At 35.1% G+C, this 21,471-nt stretch overlaps 1 protein-coding gene across 1 annotated transcript; it reads right to left on the reverse strand.

Annotated features, from left to right (window-relative positions):
• Positions 1 to 1,267: 1,267 nt before the first annotated feature.
• On the reverse strand, positions 1,268 to 21,057 carry LOC105250844 (xaa-Pro dipeptidase). The gene is made up of 9 exons (XM_011257162.3): positions 20,788 to 21,057; positions 16,890 to 17,088; positions 11,476 to 11,715; positions 5,634 to 5,695; positions 5,499 to 5,543; positions 2,336 to 2,605; positions 1,784 to 2,228; positions 1,552 to 1,703; positions 1,268 to 1,471 (listed from the first exon to the last, which is right to left on the reverse strand). The coding sequence occupies exons 1-9, from the start codon at positions 20,811 to 20,813 to the stop codon at positions 1,429 to 1,431; spliced, it is 1,482 nt and encodes a 493-aa protein (XP_011255464.1). The 5' UTR covers positions 20,814 to 21,057; the 3' UTR covers positions 1,268 to 1,428.
• Positions 21,058 to 21,471: the final 414 nt, after the last annotated feature.

A 21,471-nucleotide genomic window follows, 5' to 3' on the forward strand; every position in this document is an offset into this window, starting at 1 on the left:
CACATTTTCGCGATACGTATTTATAAACCGATCACGAACACGCCGCTTTGATCCAAATACAACTCGTCAGCGTTCGCGGAAAGATAGTCGATTCTCATCTTCTTCGAGATTCGAGGTTTCCTAAGTGGATTTCTCTACAAAACGAGCTCGAGTGTCTTCGCGAGTGATTGGATTTGCGTCACGTTTATATGTACATGGAAGAATTTCTAACTTACGAAGATTTCTGAAAGATAAATTATATATAACATCCTCTCTTCTCGGTAGAAAAGATTAGCTAATAATATATTTTCAGACCTGCGCGATCTAATTGTGGTACGATGTCCGTTCCTCGTTCCGATGTCTTATTTTTATACAAGCGATCGCAATTTCTTTGTCGAGTTGCGCGCTTTCTCTCAACCGGCTTTCTCTACAATATTTTCACCAAATCTCTTCATGTGAATAGTGATAATGCGGCTTGACGTCAACGCTTCCTTCGTTATCATTCGCTCGAGGCCTATCGCTCGCGTCACCAAAGACGAGACAAGTTTATTTAGAAACCTCGCAAATTTTTCCGTAGACTTTGGTTCGTTGACGTATCGACCGCTTTATGCTATTCTTGTGAAATTCAAGACGCATGTTGCAACACGCGAACGCCGCTGGTACGTTTGCCACGTACACGTCGGTCACGCAACTGTAAGGCGCCGATAATAGCCGCGCGCACGCACGATAATAACCGCGCTTAGATTTCATCCGAGATGGACGTGAGGGATTCACTACAGTCTTCAACTATAGTCGGCATGCGCCAACTTCCACGCGAGTATAAAAGGTCATGCGATAAAAGTATTTTCCAAATTAAGCTCTAATTCTCACGATTGTGACGCTGTCTATGCGTGTCCGTCAAATTATTTTCATTTTCAATGTCAAAAGTCGCTAAAACTGCTCTGAAATAAACGTTGCCGGCGAAGAATGATTTTTGCCCGCTTTCTAATCTAAGTCAATGTAAAACTATTGCTAGCGCGAGAATGTAGGTTTGAAAAACCTTGTTACGCGATAACCGATATATATTTAACATATGTAACGTAAACATCGCAATGACGACATAACATTACAGCATCTTAGAGACTCTCTCTCTTGCGCTTTATTATGTATCAAATGTTACATCTATGTATAAGTATATAAATAATAGTAAATATACAAATATACACACATATGTGTGTGTGTATATATTTGTATGTATAATATATATATATATATATATATATATATATATTTGTATATATATAATATGTATGGCTTAATACTTTATAGGAAATTATATAGGTAGATTTTCTTATCACAATTATCTTCCGTTATGTAATTTTATCCGTCCAGTATTAATAACAAACAAATTATTCAACTTTTTGAAAACATTTGTGTATTTTCTGGAAGGTTTTTAAATTCTCCGAATTATCATAAATTGTCTCTATGCATATATTCCTCAATTTCTTCGATCCTGAAAAATATGCACGTAAAATTTAATTCTCTTTGATCAAATATTTACAGAAAATAGTTTATACAGAATGGAATGCTTACGTGCGAGGAACATCCGTCATATTTTCTACTCCAGTCTCCGTTATAAGGACATCATCTTCTATCCTGACGCCACCAAAACCGCGGAATCTTTGCAATTCTTCTTGCACGAGGAATTTTGACTGATCGGGATTAGCCAGAGCTGCATCCAGCAACTGTAATAAAAAATATTTTACTTAAAGATTAATTTTGTAAGACTTTTATAGACTTACATGTTAATTCTTTCTATACTTACGCAATCTATGAAGTAGCAGCCTGGTTCTATCGTGAGGACCATTCCGGCGAGCAGTGTACGAGCAGTTCTTAGCTTCCTTACTCCTGCATCCTTCGAACGTTCAGGATGATCGGGCAGATATCCGCCGACGTCATGCACATCTAATCCCAAAAGATGCCCCAGTCCGTGAGGTTGAAATACTTCGTTCAAACCTGCTCTCATCATATCCTCGACATCGCCTACCAACAGTCCGCCCTCCTTCAACGACGTCAACATGACTCTGTTTGCTAATAAATGCATGTCCGTCCAGGCGATCCCCGGCTTCGCGGCCGCGATGACCGCGTCGCGCGCCTTCAATACTGCATTGTAAATTAACTTCTGATCCTTGGTGAATTTTCCGTTGGCCGGAAAACTGCACGTAATATCGGCCGCGTATCCGCAATAATTGCCACCCATGTCGAACAAACTGCACAATGTAAAAAAATATATTATGTCACACGAACACGCAACAAATTGAAATACAAATATACATGAACATGAAGAGAATAAAATTATTTCCAGCGGAAATCTTACCACATATCTCCATCCTGTATTACTTTATTATTCGGCGCACCAGCATGACCATAGTGTAATATGGAGGAATTATGTCCGGATCCACAGATACATGTGTAGGACACGTGCCTGCAGCCCCCCGTACCGTATATATAATGCAGAAACCAAGATTCTGCCGTATATTCCGGAGTTCCAGGACGCATAGAACGCATAACGACCTTGTGCGCTTCCGAACTTATCTTGCACACATACCGCAATACCTCAATTTCCTCAGGAGATTTTATTACCCGGCTATAAAACAAGAAGAAGAGAACTTATATAAATATTACATTATATATTATGAAAACTGATTTTTTATTACAAAATTACAAAATTTATTCAGTTTAGAGTACAATGCTTTTTTATCATTTCTTACTTTATTATTAAACCGAAGAGATGTAGTTCAATTTAATTATAATTTTAACCGTAAATTTGTATAAATCCACATGTCAAACACGAAATACAATGTTATAAAGCATCTTCGGCAGCATCTAAGCTTTGCGATAAGTAAGATAACAATTTATCGTCGTGATCTACAAATTTTATCAGTTTTGTATAATCTAAACATGTTACTCGAAAGCCTAATTTTCGAATTTGCCGTTTTCTCATTATCTGCGGTCCTATTAAAAATTTCGTGTTCCAGCAATAATATTCAGGCAAATGAATCAGAATTACTGTATTGACGTTTTTCTTTTTGTGTAAATTCAAATTGAAAACTAGCGTCGACTTTAAGAGCGGATGTATCAAAATATCTAAAACATAAAAATTTATGAGAGGCAACCTGTTTAAAACTACGCTTCTGCTCAACTTTTGTTCGCCGCCAATTAAATGCGCCAGTGGTTTGTGTATTTTATTAATAATACTCCTGATTCTTATGTCCAAATCTAAGGACTTTGCACTTCTGTCTAGATTAATCGGACCGCCTTGATAATCTTTACATTCTAACGACATGCTCGCATCGAACAGCTTTAATTTGGTTTTTAAACGATTAACAATAGGCGCGTCTCTTTGAATTTCCAGCCTATTTACAAGATACGAACTAAAGACTCTATCTAAATATTTGACAGGATATTTTTCGAGATACATGCAAGAAAGGAAAATGTCTAAGACATCGTTCAGTTTCAAATCTGCGAATCTTGCGGATATTACTTCATCAAACTTTTTCCAAAATTCGGTCGGATCCGGCGGTTGTATATTCAATAATCCAAAGGGCGTAAGCATCGAAGACAACAAAGTAGGCGAAATTTCCATTCCGTGTTTTATAAAATATTTTCCACATTCGGCAAGAACGTATGGATTTCTGATCTTTAAATCTTTGCAATAATCCATGATAGAAGCGATTAAATTAGGATCTCTCGTCTCAGTGCCTGTATTTGTTATGTATCTTGCTAATGCCTGCTCGATATTTTCATCGATATATTTCTTCGTGCGTAAACTGTTAATAAAATTGACGAGATCCTTTTCCGTAGACGTAGTCATGCTCACACCTGCCCATTTACTGGCACTTGATAGACATCCCTTTGAAGACTCTTTCTCGTGAAGGCAGTCCAATATATTAGCCATCTGCGTGCCGGACAACTTCAACCATTGTTCCGAAAGTTTCTTCTCTAAGATAATTTGTATCATGTCTTTACTTCGTTGGAAATATTTTAGCGATCTGAATAACGGCACCAATAGATCCGATTTAATATCCTGCTCTCTACACGCCAAACCTACCCATAACGTGTCGACGCAATTTCTGTACTTGGGATCTCTAAAAGAAGCCAAAATTTTTATCGCTCTGATTAATTGCAGCACAGTAAATTCGCCGTCCGTGGCTCTAATCATAATTTCATTGCACATCAAGTCCTTGTAAATGTTCGTCGAAGGATTAAATTTGTCTCTCTTCAGCGCTCTCAATCCCTGCAGTATCATCTCGCTATCTCGACTTTTGACAATCAGATGTACAAGTTGTCGCAAAATAATGTTCCTATTAATGATTTCCGCGGACGATTGACCACTTGACAGGGTTTTTCGATATCGATACCATCCATTTTCTAATTCTATCATTTTCTTTAAACTTTGGAGCGCTATTCGACAGCTGATCTCATCAGCCAGCTTATTCTCCGTTCCTTTATTCATGCTCTTCGGATTTATCGCGTCTAAAACCTGTTCTACGTCTGTATTTTTCAGATCAATATCGGGGCAGAAAAGAATCGCTGTACCCTCATTCGTTTCTATACTAATACTGTGCTTTAAGGGCTTCATCACGCTTGTATTGGAAGGAGGAATATTTTCCTTATAAATTATTGCAGATTTTTGGTTTTTATTCGATACCGATATATCTTTTTTGCTTCTATTACCAAAGAGAGCTTCGATATTGGTAATTTTTCTGACTATTAAAGGAACCTCTTGTATATGTGTACCTTCTTGCACAAAGATGTTCGTTTGAGTCAATTGTGTTCCATCATGATTGTGTGCGAACCATCTTTTTTTAAATTTGGAAATCAGGCTACACGGTTGCACAAATGCGTTTGTAGGAAATTTTCTCCAGTATATATGATTTAAGACTATCATCTATAATAATAATCATAAATATAATAAAAATGTTATATGCAAGTTTTCCTTTTTTACCTTTTTTCCTTTTTTTTATTTTCGAAATATATTATAAGCACCGCATTATTCAATAATTTTTTTCAAGATCTTCATACTTGTATACGGAAAATTAAAAACATTATAAATGCGAGAAGAGTAATTTTAATTATTGTGGCATGTACAAAGTAAAAAAATACATAAAATGTATAAAATATTCGATATCGTAACCCAATAAAAAGTTGTCAGAGATGTACCGATGCAGTATATAATTGTATGACACGACCAGCCGATGGCGACACTGACTCTTTCAAGCAGTTGACACGCGATAATCAATAAAAAATTAAATTTAAATGACAAACATATTTCTTATTTTTTTAATAATAATGAAATATAAAAACGCGCATTTTCAATCGTCTTAATTACATTATAATTTATTTTAAATCTATTTGTCTATAAGACTCATTTGTCATTTCATTCTCCTCTCTCGCACATATACATAATACATAAATGTAAAATTCATTATCAACGCAAAATATATGTATACATAAATGTAGTACATACACATACTCACCATTCACATATTTCCGGATACAGGATACTATTATTTACTTTGAATCTGCAATAAAAAACTTGAAATTAAATTGTCTTCGACAATCATATATTCGTATTCACATTAATGTAGTTTTATTTATGTCATATTACTCACTCGCCGATACCGTCGAAAACCGCTTCGCGTGCCAATAAACCGCTATCGCTGTTTCTGCCGCTCTGCAAAGATAATTCAATCGTTCGCATCACAATTGTAGTATTATAATGGGGCAGATACATTTAGCCGATCAAAGTAAGAGTATGCTTTTTATATAATCCCTTAGGTCAGAATAATAGAAAAAGCATTCTTTATTCGGTCGGAAGCGAAACAAACGTTTCCGTGCAATCGATTTCTACATCACGCAGGATACACACGTGATAATGTTATGTATTTCAGTAGATGATAATGTCAGTGTAAATCCTGAATGCGTTATGCATTAATTAACTGATTAATTAGCACGTTAAATTGGCGAATCGCAAGAGCACGTATATATAATTAATATCTAAATTTCAAATTATTTCCGTTTATAATAATGACTCAAAAAGTGTTTTCCTGTTATAATAATTTCTCCTTTATATAATAATCATATTTTTACGTGATTATATACTTGATTTTTGATGTATATAGTGTGTATGTATATAGTGTATATGTGTATACTTAATATACAATGATTCCTTGTGTAAACAATTATAAAGTTTATTTTCACATGGTTGAATTACGTGGCTGCGCATAACGTTAAATTAGTGGACAGTTTTTGCGTATACCCGCGTTATTATGGAATATATTAGTCATTTTTCGCTGAGTAATAGATAAAAATGTTTGTATGCCAAGTAGCGAGTAATGAATGCGCTACATCAGCATTTGTTGTATCGGATATTGCAAAAGATCGTGCAATATGTCGCATAAAAATACGCGGTAGCAATACGTGTTTTAAATGTAATCGTAATTATATTCGTGGGACTGCTATATAGCTTGTCTATAAAAGACAAGTGTCTATCAATATTGACAACGCGTACGTCCAAACTGGTATAAGACTAATATAGCAAACTATTCTTTACCAACAATAGACTAAACACATTATAAGTTACAATTCTTGATATCGCCTGATGATTCATAATTGTAAGAATGAAAATATCTTTCAACTACGCGCGTTTTCCACAAGAAACTTAGTTATCTTTAATTCTCGAAATAGTTTCGATTATAAAATGTTCTCAAAATCGATATTAATACCGATATTATTATATTCTCCGAGAAAGAGAGAGTGTGTGATATTTATTACGTAATTCATCTTTGAAAGGTCAGATTCGAGAAAACCTTTATCATCTTTCTTTATATAATTAGATAGTTTATTCTGTGTCTCTATAGGTAGATATTTTGATGTCGTATGTATCTATATATATGTGACAACACGGTTGCATGAAAGCATGAAAGGTTACATTATGACTCGCCCGTCGTCGATTATACCCGTGCCTATTTCTGCCAAGCTTGAACCTCGGCATTAATCTTGCGCCTGACCGGGATCATGATGTAACGTCCTGTGTGACCCTATAGTTCCCAAACTTGTCTCATTTGGCATGCAGAAATACACACGATATACCCCGCCTATCGGTAATCATAAATTTCTAACCGATATCGACCGATATACATACACTCCGACAAGGCTGTAAGAGATAAACGGGGAAAAAGGAAACATATATATCAGCATATCAACGAATAAATTTTTCATGCATATCCAAGAGAAATTACACGTGCGCCAAAAATATTGACTTTAATTTCAACGACAAACACGATGAATAAGATATGAAGCTCATTTTTCTATCAATAAATCTGAGAATTTAAAAATTGAAGATTTAAAACGAGAAAGCATTCTATCATTGCTTCTGATGCAACAACAACAACAACAACAACAACACACACACACACACACACACACACACACACACACACACATAATATATGCGATGTAATGTATTTCCACTGGCATGAATCATTTTGTTTCCATTGGCGTTTATCAGCCATTAAATTAGCTTTGTCATGCATGAATATCACATTGTCGAACTGTAATCGGCTTGGAGAGTATTGTTTGCAAACAATCCTATGCGGTATAATTAATGATTAAAGCGCAAGAGGTAATTTCTCATATTAATTTCGTATTAATGATATAATTTAATATTTTCCAAATTAGTAATTAATTGCAGTTCTCATCTCATCATATGCAAAATGAATTGGCTTTATATTATTTTTTATTAACGGCACAAGGCACGGTAATTTAGAATGAAAACATAATTCGCAAGATATCTGAGTCGTGCCGTAACTAGCAACATTTGATTTCATATATCTTACATTGTATAAGCGTTACGCTAATCTTTAAAAATAAACCAGACTAAAGATTGAACGTAGTCGTCGTTTCTTTGCAACAAATAAAAAAAAATCTCGATTACATACGTACGCGAAAGTTGCGTAAGTATTGCACTTAAAAACAGACTGGATCGGTTTCCAGTTTTTGAATTACATCGATAAATCGATTTCTAAATTGGCATTAGAATAATTTACAGAAATTATGCGACATGTATTTTCTCGTTAAACACTCGTAAAATCTCAGTGACAAGAAAAATATGAAAAAAATTCTATAAACTTGCAATTATTCATAAATTTTATAGGTTTGATTAAATATCTTTTCTAATAAAAAGATAATGCAACATACATATACACATCTTAAAGCTTGCAAAAATAAATTTTGTAATACTAATCTCGATCTTGCTTATTGATTGAACGCTTCTTTACGCATTTCAATCTACATAGTAGCAAAAACAATTGTTTACGGCAAATGCCGAGCATTGTTCCATCTCTTATTCATGCCGAACGTCTCTGTGCCTTTCAACAAAATAATTTTCTTCGAAGCTATTAAATATTGATTTTTCCGCTGTATTTCGTTGCGATTCGATTTATTGAACGGCACTGAAAATAGAGGGAAAATTCAAGGCTGTAGCCCCTGCGTGTGGCACTACTAGAGCTCGATATCTATACTAACATACAAGTGATAATACGCAATCTGAAAATGCAAACGCGCAAAATAAAATTCCTTGATAGTAAATATTTTCCTTTTATCGTCATCGTCATCATTATTTGCCTATCTGACGTAATAAATAACTTCCACCGTTAGTATGCAAAAAATTTAGCATCATAAAAGCGCATCATAAACATACAAAATTGTCGAACACACGGATCGACTTTTGACACGAAAAACAATTTAAATTCTTGCATTAATGACATTTGTAAGTTTATTATGTTTTTGATCGATCCGACATCGCTAGATACAAACACCGACTGTTTTATGTCAATTTGCCTGACGAGACAATGACGTGTACTATACACAACATGCAACTCAACGAATAATACAAGTCGGCTAATAATCGCGTATACAGTACAATTCCTAGAAAACATCTTCGTTCTGGCGTGCACACACGAACCTTCGTGAATTTCCGGGTTTCACGTAAATCATGCGGGCGTCTCTATGCAATCGCGCAATGTGTGCGAGTCGAAAATTTTAAATTACTTCAAATTGCTCTAAATTGCGCGGTCTCGCGCGACCAGTATATTAGCAAAATTAGTTCCGCAAATTTGAATATGTCGACGATGCTAATGTCGCTTACGTGTCAAAGGTACATGAACAAGGAAAAGTGCAAGGATTGCTTTAACGATATAACATATTTGATACATAAGTCACATGAACGTATTTGATATATAGGTCACATAGACTTTATAGTATTCGAGATAATCAATGTTCCTTGTTGATAACGATAACTCATGTAATTATTGATAAACTTATATCGCAATGTTATCGCGACAGAAAGAGAGAGAGAGAGAGAGAAAGAGAGAGAGAGAGAGAGAAGGCTTATATATAAACAATTTTTAAAATTTTTTTCTAAAATTATTTTAAAAATATTTTTAAAAAAATGTTAATATATACATATATTTAAAAAATGCAAGAATGTAAAGAAATATTTTATACTTATTGTTAGATAAAGTCAAGAACTACTTGACTCCAACTGATTTGAATGCAATTATTTAAAGTTCCATTGTCCGAATGTTGTAGTATCTAAACGCCCTATTATTCACAAACGTTCTAATATCTATATAAAATATCTCTACATGTAAAATATTTTCTCTATTTCTATTAAAAAACACGTACACGCGATTATTTTCTAATGATATAGATATGAAAGAAAAAGAATATAAAAAAAACATTAATGAGATGTAGTAATGTGCGTTTACAAAAAATTTTGTTTGATAACAAAACATGATATAACGCATAGTCATCTCGGAAAATTACTTTAAATATTTATAGAGTATGACTGATTTCTTATTAACATATTGTCCCTACATTTTGTGACCCAAGTACTTGTATTTACTTACTAAAAGCGGAGTACCTTTTATATCACCGGTTCTAATCGATACGGGAAGTCGACTATATTTTTCAAACTTTGTGTGCGAAATTTATTTGCGGTGGCGCGTTATCAGATAAGCATTTCCACGTCACATAGTAGTACGGGTCGAATCGTTCGTAAATAGTGCCGGTTACCCAGTTACATTGTCATTGATGCATTGCCGCTAGGGACTACAAATTGTTGTTCGTTAGATAATGACAGGTTGAAAAATTCATCGGCTATTTTCCAACGCGAGTTATGAACGCGACATATGTGCTAGAACAAAGCAGCTATGTAAATCGCCGCGAATCGGTCGTTTTTGCTACCAGGTTGCACGAAGTCGCAGATGGAGCAAATATTCTATCGTATTTTTTCATACTTTTATCGCGTAGCGCGTGTTATCAAGCTTCAGGTGAAATTATTCTACGCAGTATCGTACTTTTTTTTTTTCATAAAATAACGTAGCTTTACTTCCGCTTATTTTCTGAAAATAAAAATTAACAAAACTGGGCTTGACACACAGACCGAGATAATGTCAAAACAGGGAAAATATAAAAGCGAAGTGCAGAAAATAGAAAACAAATATGATAATTCGAGCAAACAATTCGTTTACTTTTTCACTTCTTTCTACTTTCGACTTTCTCGAGAAATAATAAAATATACCGAATAAAAGCGGCATATCTTTACATGCATCGTTTATTTGGTAAACGAAAGTGAGCCGGTCTGAGGAATGCATTCTGGGATTCTGCTAAATCTACTGTAATTCTAATCCGCGTAGCAACAGGGCAATATTTAAATGCGCGTGCAAATATGTACGGTATTTCCACGAGATATTACACGCGAAATTTTTGCAACACTCATTTAGCGGGCTCTGTAAACACCAGCAGAATTGGTAAGTCATCCAGTAAAGGCTATGTCAGACGGTGCTCTCACTCGACAAACATTCACCGAGTCGTGACAAATGTCGTATCGTGCAAATGAAGCAGGCTCGCGAAGCTCCAATCGCAGATGACAATACGACAAAAGTTCGCAGGTACGCACGTACGGAATGCATTTACATTCGTCGAATGTTTGACGAAGGAGAGCGTTTCTGAAGCTGTCTCGATGCAAGCGACTCACAACCAGTCGACCGATGTAACTTTCTCGACACATTGTAGAGGCAGACAGTCGCGAAGGAGGCGAAGGTAAACGTCACGAGGCACGCCACGGCGGATCGCTTATTGCGAGACACACACACACACACACACACATACACACATATATTATACATGTGACAGAAGGTGCTCAACCTGAGGATATTTGATAGTTTCATTTATTTCCATTTTGTAGCTTATCGACACCCATATATTGCTAATAGTAAGAAATGGATCTTTTTATTATAATACATAGAAAAAAAATTGTTATTACAAAATCCGATGGTCATTCTAGGTTCCAAAATATTCTCAAGTTGAGCATATCCCCATGCCTGAAGAGAAGGCAGGCGTTCATCAAGAGAAGTGGTGAGTATTTATCTGTTCCCAAGCGCGACTTACCAGCGTGAGCAAAAGGCGCGCTCGCTTTTCCTTGAGCACGCGCGCAATCTCATCGGTGTAGTAAGTCTCATCCACGCAATATCGTTCCTTGAATTCGTCCAGGGTGTATAATTTGCCTTCCCAAATCGCATATTCGGGCGGTAACCTCGGCACAAAGAGGATCGAGACGCCGTTGTCGAGGTCGAGAGCGCCGTAATATCCTGGCTCCTCGGCTCCGAAGCACCATTGGAAAAACGATTCCTGATAAAGAGGACAAATAATGTGATATAAGACAAGTTACCGGAAAGCTCAACAATGCTGAATAATGAAGGAGTTTTCGAAACAAATGTCGCATAAGAAAATGACGGCAGAAAATATATAATCTAGTACCTTTCTAAGTAATTATCTAGAAGTGGTACACGCAATACTTTCGACTATTACATGGAAACTTTTGCGCTAGATAGAAGTTGCGAAAGATGTAAATAAAGATAAAAAAAATAAAGAAGGTATAATAAAATATTCCTTATTACGAGATAGTTGTTGACGCGCGCATAATTGAAATGGAAAACAATGTTCGATGAAATAAAGCTGTTTACATCGATGTTTACGATGTCACTAAACAACGCTTCCGTTTTTAGAGCCAAAGTCCATTCTCGAAAACGAATTTATTTACTCTCTCGAAACAAATAGGTCATCACGCGATATTACGTGAAAAATCGATACCTTTATAATGTTCGCCGACCGTATTTGAGAAGATATAATGATATTATTCCGGGGCCACGTCATCGAATCCACGCCAGGTCATCTCCCGGTCGTTGTAGGATTTTTCTCGACGACTAATAGACGACGTTTCACAATTGTACGCGAGGCAAAGTACTGATGTCCATTTCCCGCACGAACAAAGGATACAAATCGGACTCTCTCTCAATAGCCAATTCCTTTTTTTTCTGTTATTTTTTAACGCGTCAAAAATATTACAATAGATTCCCCGTGGCAATCTCACGCCCGGCTGCGGACCTCAAGTTCCTTCGACTTCGAAAAACTTTGTACAGGAAATAAGATCACGCGAGTGTGTCCGTACGCGACCATCTCGACGCTTCCCCTTTACCTGAGAAAGGCGAAGCGGAAATGCCATTTCCACTGTTCGGCCCTTTTTACCAGGTCAAACCGTCGAGATCGAATCATATAGATGCACATACATTTCGTGGTTGTAAATCATTGATGTTCCAGGTTAAAATTTTCTAGATTTTCAATAGGAATTTTTTAGATTTGAAATAGAAGCAGAATTTTATGTGATGAAAAACAAGAAAAATCAGACTTTGTCTGAGAAATAATAATTATTTGTAAAAAATCATTGGGGTGTAACATTCAATCTCATTTATGTCAAATTTTATTGTAATGAACTTTTTCTCCATTTTAAATATACAGAATTCATTGGCTGAGTTATATATTGATTTTAATTAATTGATGAATAAAAACAGATCAAAATAATTTAAAAAAATATATCTCAATTATTACTTTTTACCTAGAAAAATATATGTTTAATCATGCTCTGAGAAAGATTTTATTTATATTATTGGACGTAAGAAAGAATAATCCAGGGTTAAAAGGAGTATGGTCGCATGTGATGGGAGAACAAAGAAAAAAAACAAATGTGGCAGGTGCAGTTGCACAAAGATATGTGTGTATGTGTATGTATGTGTGTATTTTGTGTGTGTGTATATCTTTTATATACGATGCCACAATATCGTTTTAATAACATTGGCGGAGGCAGCTGCTGCTGTCGTCGTCATAAGTTCCAAAAAATCCGGCAGATCGGAATTCCAAGGGTGAAGCTATGAGAAATGAGTCGAGCGAGTCGTAATGCGTTGTGTTTGGGTTCAAGAGCTGAGCCTTCCTTCACTCCTTCTTCCCTTTCTCTCTCTCTTTCTCTCGCTCTCTCTCGCTTCTCTTGGTCATTCTCTCATTTCCGTCCGATGCTGGACAAGACAGAGATAGAATATGAGGAGAACGAGAGAGAGGAGGGAGAACGTCTTGAGAACGATCGGCCATCAGGTCAACGCGCTCTTGGCGCAACCAGCAGGTATTATCTTAAGGTGTCTGTATGTATATGCATATAGATATGTATATGTGTATGTGTGTGTGTATGTGTGTCTTGTAAACGTGTGCAAATTAGCAGGGATATCTATATTATTTTCTGTAGAGCTATTTTGTATTAACGCGAATAACTTTCATAAACTTTATTTACAGATCTGTATTTCGTGTACGGAATATTTCTAAAGATTATATAATAATTTACTTAAAAAAAATTATCGGTGCTTTTTTTATTATTAATTGGGTTCTTCCTCTCCGCTCAAAATTCGGACAAAGCCGGGAACGTGAACACGGCATTAAGATGCACAACTGCATTAAGAAAGAATTCGGCGAGGCGAAAGGGGTCTCGTATTGATCGCAGAATCCCGCAACAATGTATAGGTACCACGATATCGAATTCAACGCGAGTACATCGTTTTAACTGGCGAGAGCGCGCTGCGCAACAAAGAAACGAGTGATCCGCTATTCGCCAAATTAGAAACTGGAACACCACCTTGATTGCACGCATACAGGATGTCCCAGAAGCACCGGATGTTCCCCCAACCGCGGATTCTACAACAAATTTCCTGCCTATTCATTTCTGTGGAAATTTTTGCGAAACCCTTGTCATGATCTAATATACACGTATTTTCGAATCATCGACGTTAAATATGTATTTTCAAAAAATTTAAGCGTAGATTAAATTTTCCCCTGTCAAGATTATAGAAAATAATACCGGAAAACGCGTGTACGAGGATACAAAATATTTTCTTCTATTCAACTCGAAACAGGGCTCCCACGAGTTCGGTCTAAACGTCTAGAAAGATCAACAATGACGCAAGCATAGTACAAATTTGAACTGGTCTGGCACACCTCGAGATAATATTCACGCGAAAGCCTATAGCACGTATAAAAATGCAATAAAAGAACAGAAAACTAATTCACCAATCCAACATTTTTCTCGGAAAAGAATTCGTTTTGTTTTAATTTCTACTGGCTCCATTTTCTCATCATAACTTTAACTTCCGAAAATATTATGTGATTAAGTCGAATTCTATCGAGCTTATATATTTTTTACTTGTTCATCTTACGAATTCATGAAACAGAATAATTTCGTCACGTGCATGAATTCATGATAACATTGAATGCAATCTGGACTGAGAATCGAGACGCGATTGCAGATCCAACCAAATAATGTGATTTTAACAGTTGCGTGTTTAATGAGCTTGTAAATTAAAAAATAAATTAAGGAACAAAAAATATGGACAATTATTTTTAGATTGTCGGGAGTAATAGGCAATCACAATGAGCAAATTTTGAGCAAGGCAAGCAGTTTGTACCACTTGTATTCGCGCAAAGATAGCTCACTAAGCATCGCATATAATCGGCTCGAGTTCCATTTCACATGAAGAAAGAGAAAGAAAGAAACGGAAAGAGAGAGAAATATAAAAAGAACGAGAGAGAATGTGCATACATATGTTAAGAATTTTATCGTGAATTTAATAAACTTATATTCTCTGGTAAAATTAATAAAATTTGTATTAAAAATATTTTAAGAAATAAATGAAAAAATATATTTATAACATGTATAAATACAAATGCAGTTTTACTAAAATAAATAGAAAAACTCTTATTTATTTCACAATCTATTTCTCGAAATATTCTTGGAGTACTTCTTGGAGTCCTTCAAAAATTGCGGTCAAATCCCAAACAATGCAAGCGTCTGGAACACAAACGAACGAAACGGTCGTGCGTTTTTCTAGAGTGTGCTGTCCGAACGGTACCTTCTCGGTTCTAGTAAAGCGAGTTTTAAAGGCAATCTGCCAGATCACCCGTCTGCGCGCCAGGAGCGTGTCTCGACCGGATCGTCACTCGTGCCATCGATTTTCGGAGTCTCGCGCTTTGACAAGAACGTGTTTTCGTCGATGTAAATATAGCGAATCTCCATTTACCAGAATAGTTTAGTGGAGTGTAATAGTCTAGAGTTCGTGTAACGGAAGTTTATAAACTTCCAAATGGAAATTTTTATTCTATTTACCATCAATATGAAATAAATACACAGATTACTATTGTAAAAATTTCAAAAAATAAAAATAAGGGAGCAAAAAAATATTATTGCATTATATATGTGTATACGATACAAAATGGTAAATTAAACGATGCTAATAAAATATTGTATTGAAAAACTTCGAAATGATATATACTTTAAAGCATGCACAATCTTATTTTGCGAAAATTTTGCAATGCTTATCGCATGATAAGGCCGATAATAATATTTGGCCTCCACACATCTCTGACTGGATAAAATTATCTGATATCAGTCAGACTGTGTGGAATAATTTCTGAAAAAAAATTCCATAATGAATGTAATAAATTTTTACTAAAATTTTTACTAAGTATAGTAAAAATAATTAGTAAAACAAATTAGTTTAATGCAATTTAATCGGGAAGCATTTTTTAAATGTACTATTGCATATATCAAGGTTTTCTATTACGTATTTGCATTTCACAACATGTGATAAGCTTTCTGTAAATAATAAAAAGTATGAGAGACTTTTCTGTAATGATCAACATAATTGTTTAATGTATCATCATATACAGTTAATATGTTATCAGCTCAAACTTCCTGCAACCTTGTACAGTCATTGTGCTATTTTTATATCGATTACTACCGATAATTTACATTTCGTATATAAACATATATAACATACGATAAATCGTCCGAGTTCGGCGAATTGAATCCACATTTATATTCACCCGCGATTTTAATCTCTCTCGTTGAAATAAATCTAATGAATTTTCTCACATTGATAGCTATGGTTATTGAACACTTTGCGGCGAACTCAATTGTCTTTACGGTCGTTACCTCGATAGGGACGTGCGACAGAAATAGTCGTAAAAGTCAGACCACGTAATTGCGGTTGAATCTTTGGAATCCTCGTCTTCCATCGGTCACACGATCGGTTATTTTGTTTCTTACGCGATACACCTAAGAGATTACGAAAAGGAAAACACTTTCTCGTTCCTTCGATCGCCATTCACACAAATATTATTATGTTCGATGATATCACGATCCAGGAAATTCCACAATATGATAAAATACTCTATTGTAAGCGATATTTAGTTTAAAATTTTAAGCATAAAGCTCTATTGTAAGCATAAAGCTCTATCGAGATTTATCTTTTGAGTCCACATTCAAAAATTTTTACCATTCATTTTTTTTTAATAAAACCTTTTTATCTTGCGCGTCTAAAATACTTTGTGCATGCTATTTTTTAAATTACCCGACTTGTATAGTTTATATAGTATATTTTCATCGACCTGGCAAATGTTAAAGGGCATAACAGCAAGCAAATACATACCTGTCGGAAGGGCCAGTTTATGTCGGTATCGTTGAAAGGAACGTCCACGCCACCCTGGAGAAGGACGAAAGTGCCTGCGGCAGAAGCTTCGCTCTTTGCACGAAGACGTGAGATGAGTCGATCGCGATTATTGCGAAAAAGTGACATGGGTACTTTTAACGTCTCCTTATGTCGCCAGAAGTGAGATCCTGTAGCGCATCTGAAATTATATTTCAGATATATCAATAATATGTCGACAACAATGTATTATTGTAGAAAATAAAAAATGATTGCGTATATGTAAGCAATTATGTTAATGCTAATAATATTATTCCAATTTGGTATTCAAACTTTTATATCTTTTATCATTAACTTTGCGTTATTATTAGAAACCGTTAAATGCTAATACGAAGACGTTAAATGGCATCTAATGTTACGATACGCCGCTCGCAAATAATTATTTTGCTTCCGATAATATCGCTAAAACTTTCTAAAAAGAAAGTAGATCCGTCATGTTTATCGCTTCGTTGTCAGCTTACTCATCGATGCCTCCACTTTTGCAACGCCTTTAACACGTGCATTTAGATGATTCATAAGAGTTGCATCACACAAAAGTGATGAATCGTGTACGTAAAAACTCTTATAAAAAAAAGTAAAAAAAAAAATTATACACACGACTTATAAATAACTATTTTACATATAATTAAGTAGTCTTGATTTCGTGCGTATCTGCAGAGATTTTTCTTCGATAGATTAATTGTAGAATTGATTTGAATAAATCGTAAATAAAGATGACGCAAAAGAGATGAAAAGGTGTGCAGAATATGACTAGCAAGCATACTAATTTTATTAATTAATTAGCATACTCGTGCAATTTAAAGTCACTATAAACGATGTGCAGAATATAATCTCGATTAAATCTGAAATATCCATGACGTTATCGAAACTTTATAAAGTAATTTATTATTATTCACGCTTTTCTAATTTTGTAAATTTTAATAAGACAGATAATGATAAGATCGCATATCTCGCTCACTATTTGACGGTTAAATAAATTACACAGTGCGAGAATAAATAAACTGCATAATAGGATGGTTGGTTTCGCGCGACCTCGCGCACATGTATATGTATTTGGTTTATATTTAAGCCGTGTCATTGGACGGCTCGCGTTTCTTGACTGACACAATTCTTGTTCTGCCATATCTTCGGGACGAAACGTATGACAGCATACGGGAAACTTGGATGCACTAACGAGACGCACGCACGTAATGCGTATGTATATATATATATATATATATATATATATATATATATATATATACTCGCTGTATCTAATTGTAAAATTCCGCATCCCCGTGTTGTTGTATTTAAGCTTTCTTAATCTCTACGCGTGTACTAATTTAGACGCTCGGAATCGCACGCGTGCGTCACTTTTAACTTATCTATTCGAAAATTATATTTAACTTGGCAGTTCATACTGCTAGAGAGAGGAGAGAAGAATTCATATGCAACAATGTGGAATATAAAGTCATCTATTTATATACGTATTATATATGCGGTACTTAAAATTCAATGTTTTAATATATGGATTTTCTAATTGAATCACATAAATTAAATTTTTTAGAAAAACATATATATATATATATATATATATATATATATAAATTGCTAAAAATATAAATATATAAGAATATATAAATATATTTAAAAAAATATATAAATATATAAATTGCTTATTTTTATTTTTGTTACGTATTTAAGTTAGGTCGGATATGTAGAGCAAGATAGAGAGGAGCCGCTATTCGACATCGAATAAAACGGTATGTTCTCCATGAAAGAAGTGAAAGCATCGTACGGGTCAGATGCATCGAGTATCTTCTGTTAACTTTTCGCATAAACACTTCCGTCAGCTTTCGAGTTTTGTGCACGAAATACATCGCCGTAAGTATCCAATATGAAAGTTCCGCGCAAAAATATCCTCGAAATACAAGGCAAATTTTTCTGATATGACGAATCAATAAATCGCTCGTCGTACGTTATTGATACGTACGAATTTCGTCTCTGGCGGCGTTATGCAAATAAAATTTGATATCAAGCAGACACATTTCACATGAGCATTTTAATGCAAAGCAAATGGAATAAAGTGACATCTTCACACGCTGATAGCGTTACAAAATGTCACGTTACAAAATGTCACGTTACGTTTCTAACTAAAATATTAATGTGATTATCTAATCTCGTGGACAAGTTGTTTTCTTTCGACAATGTTACGCGTTGCAATAACTTTATATATAGCTTTTAGTTTTATTAGAATCGTTCTTATCATATATAATAACACTGTTACGATAAATAATAATACTGTTTATCGACGAGAAAGAAAAAAGACAAATCGATACGCTGTTACGTAAAACCGTTGACATTGAAACATACAGATGAGCAATTTGGAGTGGCTCAAAATTTAAAGGTCTGTAAACAGCGCCGATAATAATTTGCCGTTTTGTTTACTGTGATACGACTTACGTGACATGGCGACAGCTGCGAAAAAATCGATAGTACCATGAACCTCGTTCTACTTCATATTATCGAGAATCAGATTGTACGAAAAGAATGTAAGTCGAAAACGATGTAGCTTTTCACGCCAAATATTTTTAAGTAACAGCAATTATCAATAATTTATTTAGTAAAAATGTAAAAATAATAAAAAAAATAAAAAGATTGTAAATAATAAAATAAAATTATTAACATCTTTTTAATCATTCAATGACATATGAAAAATTGTTACATCATTTTTAGATGCAATCTTGTGCTATTAAATTTGCGTTTCAATTTGCGGTTAATCTACAAATAATTCGCAGGAAAGTTAAACGCTAACCTCTCGAAAATTGCTGTGTAAACCGAAATATAAAAACTGTCTGTATTTTTAAAAGATATGATCGTTTCACGCGAAACGACCGTGTTCACGTTTAGCATAATTACGAAGAATGTAAACAACACGTTTTTAAATTCCACACGCAAATCTAGCAACCTAGAAACCTTTTTAAAGCAATTGTTTTCTATAAAAAAAATTCATTCTTCGCGGCCGCGTGACATTAACAATATGTCATGTCTGTCAATAAGTGCAATTACATACATACATGTAAAATCCTTGTATGTCAAATTATTATTTTTTACTTAGGATAAAAGATGTATAGATCGAAAATAATTGAAAACTATTATCTCTCTTTCTCTTTTCTGTCTCTTTTATTATTATAATACTTCTGTTATAAATATTTCTAATATAATTATCACTAAGGATGAATTAATCAACATGAAAAGAAACCTTCAATTATTTCGACCTACTACATGCAACGTTACGATTAGAATCGCGAGGCATTTATTACAGTTTCGATCGAACCCATTATTACATCCCGTACAAGTGCTGTTATCAGACAGTCCAAAGGTCAATGCGATTCTAACGGAGCGAGCTTCGCGGAGCGCTATAACCTCAAAATCTGGTCGAGGGGAAAGCGAGCACGATCAAGCGCGATTCTAGCCGTGGGCAAACTCGAGCAATTTCGCAATTCAATCGCGCGAATACCATCGACGCTCTATTGCATTGTTTAGTGGCAACATTATCGCAAATTCGTATCGTTCGTTCGCAAAATCATCGATTGACTTCTCTTCTTCGCCAGTATAAAAACAATTGAAATTAATGTTTTGGATAATTTCAAAATTAATTTTTCATATCATATATAAAAATAGATCGCCCTCCGAACACTCGGAAATCATTTTCGCGCACGACTCTGACGTGAAAAAAGAAGCCTGTATGTCGCATGTATTTTCGAGCTGAAAGGAAAAAAGTCGCGTGTAAGCCTGCTACTGCAAAGGACAACGACACGATGAAAACAACACGGTTATATAAATCATATAATATACATACGAGTCCGTGTGATTAGTCTCCGCCATGTTGTTTGTAGATGATAGCCGTGGTATATGCGTTGCCTCCCGTCAAATCGTCTTGTCGTAAATGAAGCCGTTGGCGATGATCGGGATCGATGAACAAGAAAACGACGGTTATTGTCCGCGAGGTTATCGGAAATTATGTTTCTTTACACGTACGCACATCGCGTATCACCTCCGTTATCGAGAGCAACGATGACGCGTGATCATCTGATAGCTCGGTCCGTCGGTCACGTGATCGCTGTCAGCTGACTGCGCCGCTCGGCGACCGACAGCAGCCGATGACAGCCGAGCGCAAGCACGTGATCATCTGACAGTTCAGCGGGTGGTCGCCGACGCGCGGCGGCCGACAACAGTCGATGATGGCCGACGGTGGCCGAGTCCGAATGATGACGCGATCTGACGCAATAATGCCGCCGTAGCATTCTTGTATGTTTATCAATTTTTAAAGATACTATGTGTTTTCGTATTTTTTTAAATAACACTTAATGTATTGATATCGTAAAAGATATAAGTGTTATTTAGAAGCATGGATTTATTTTTATTGTATATGTATATATTATATAATACAAATATTATTTTCGTTCATAAAATAGATAAATAGAAGTAAAAATAAAAGAGATAACGAAACTCACAGATTATTTATTTATTACGTCAGAAATGT

Source organism: Camponotus floridanus, unplaced genomic scaffold, assembly GCF_003227725.1.
Source record: "Camponotus floridanus strain SB8 unplaced genomic scaffold, Cflo_v7.5 scaffold68, whole genome shotgun sequence".
Lineage (NCBI taxonomy): Eukaryota > Metazoa > Arthropoda > Insecta > Hymenoptera > Formicidae > Camponotus > Camponotus floridanus.

Coding starts and splice junctions, on each gene's coding strand:
- LOC105250844 (XM_011257162.3), bottom strand. CDS start 20,813: ATGGCGGAGACTAATCACACGGACTC. Junction 5,544..5,633: donor GTTTTCGACGGTATCGGCGA/GTGAGTAATATG, acceptor TTTTTATTGCAG/ATTCAAAGTAAATAATAGTA. Junction 2,229..2,335: donor ATACAGGATGGAGATATGTG/GTAAGATTTCCG, acceptor TACATTGTGCAG/TTTGTTCGACATGGGTGGCA.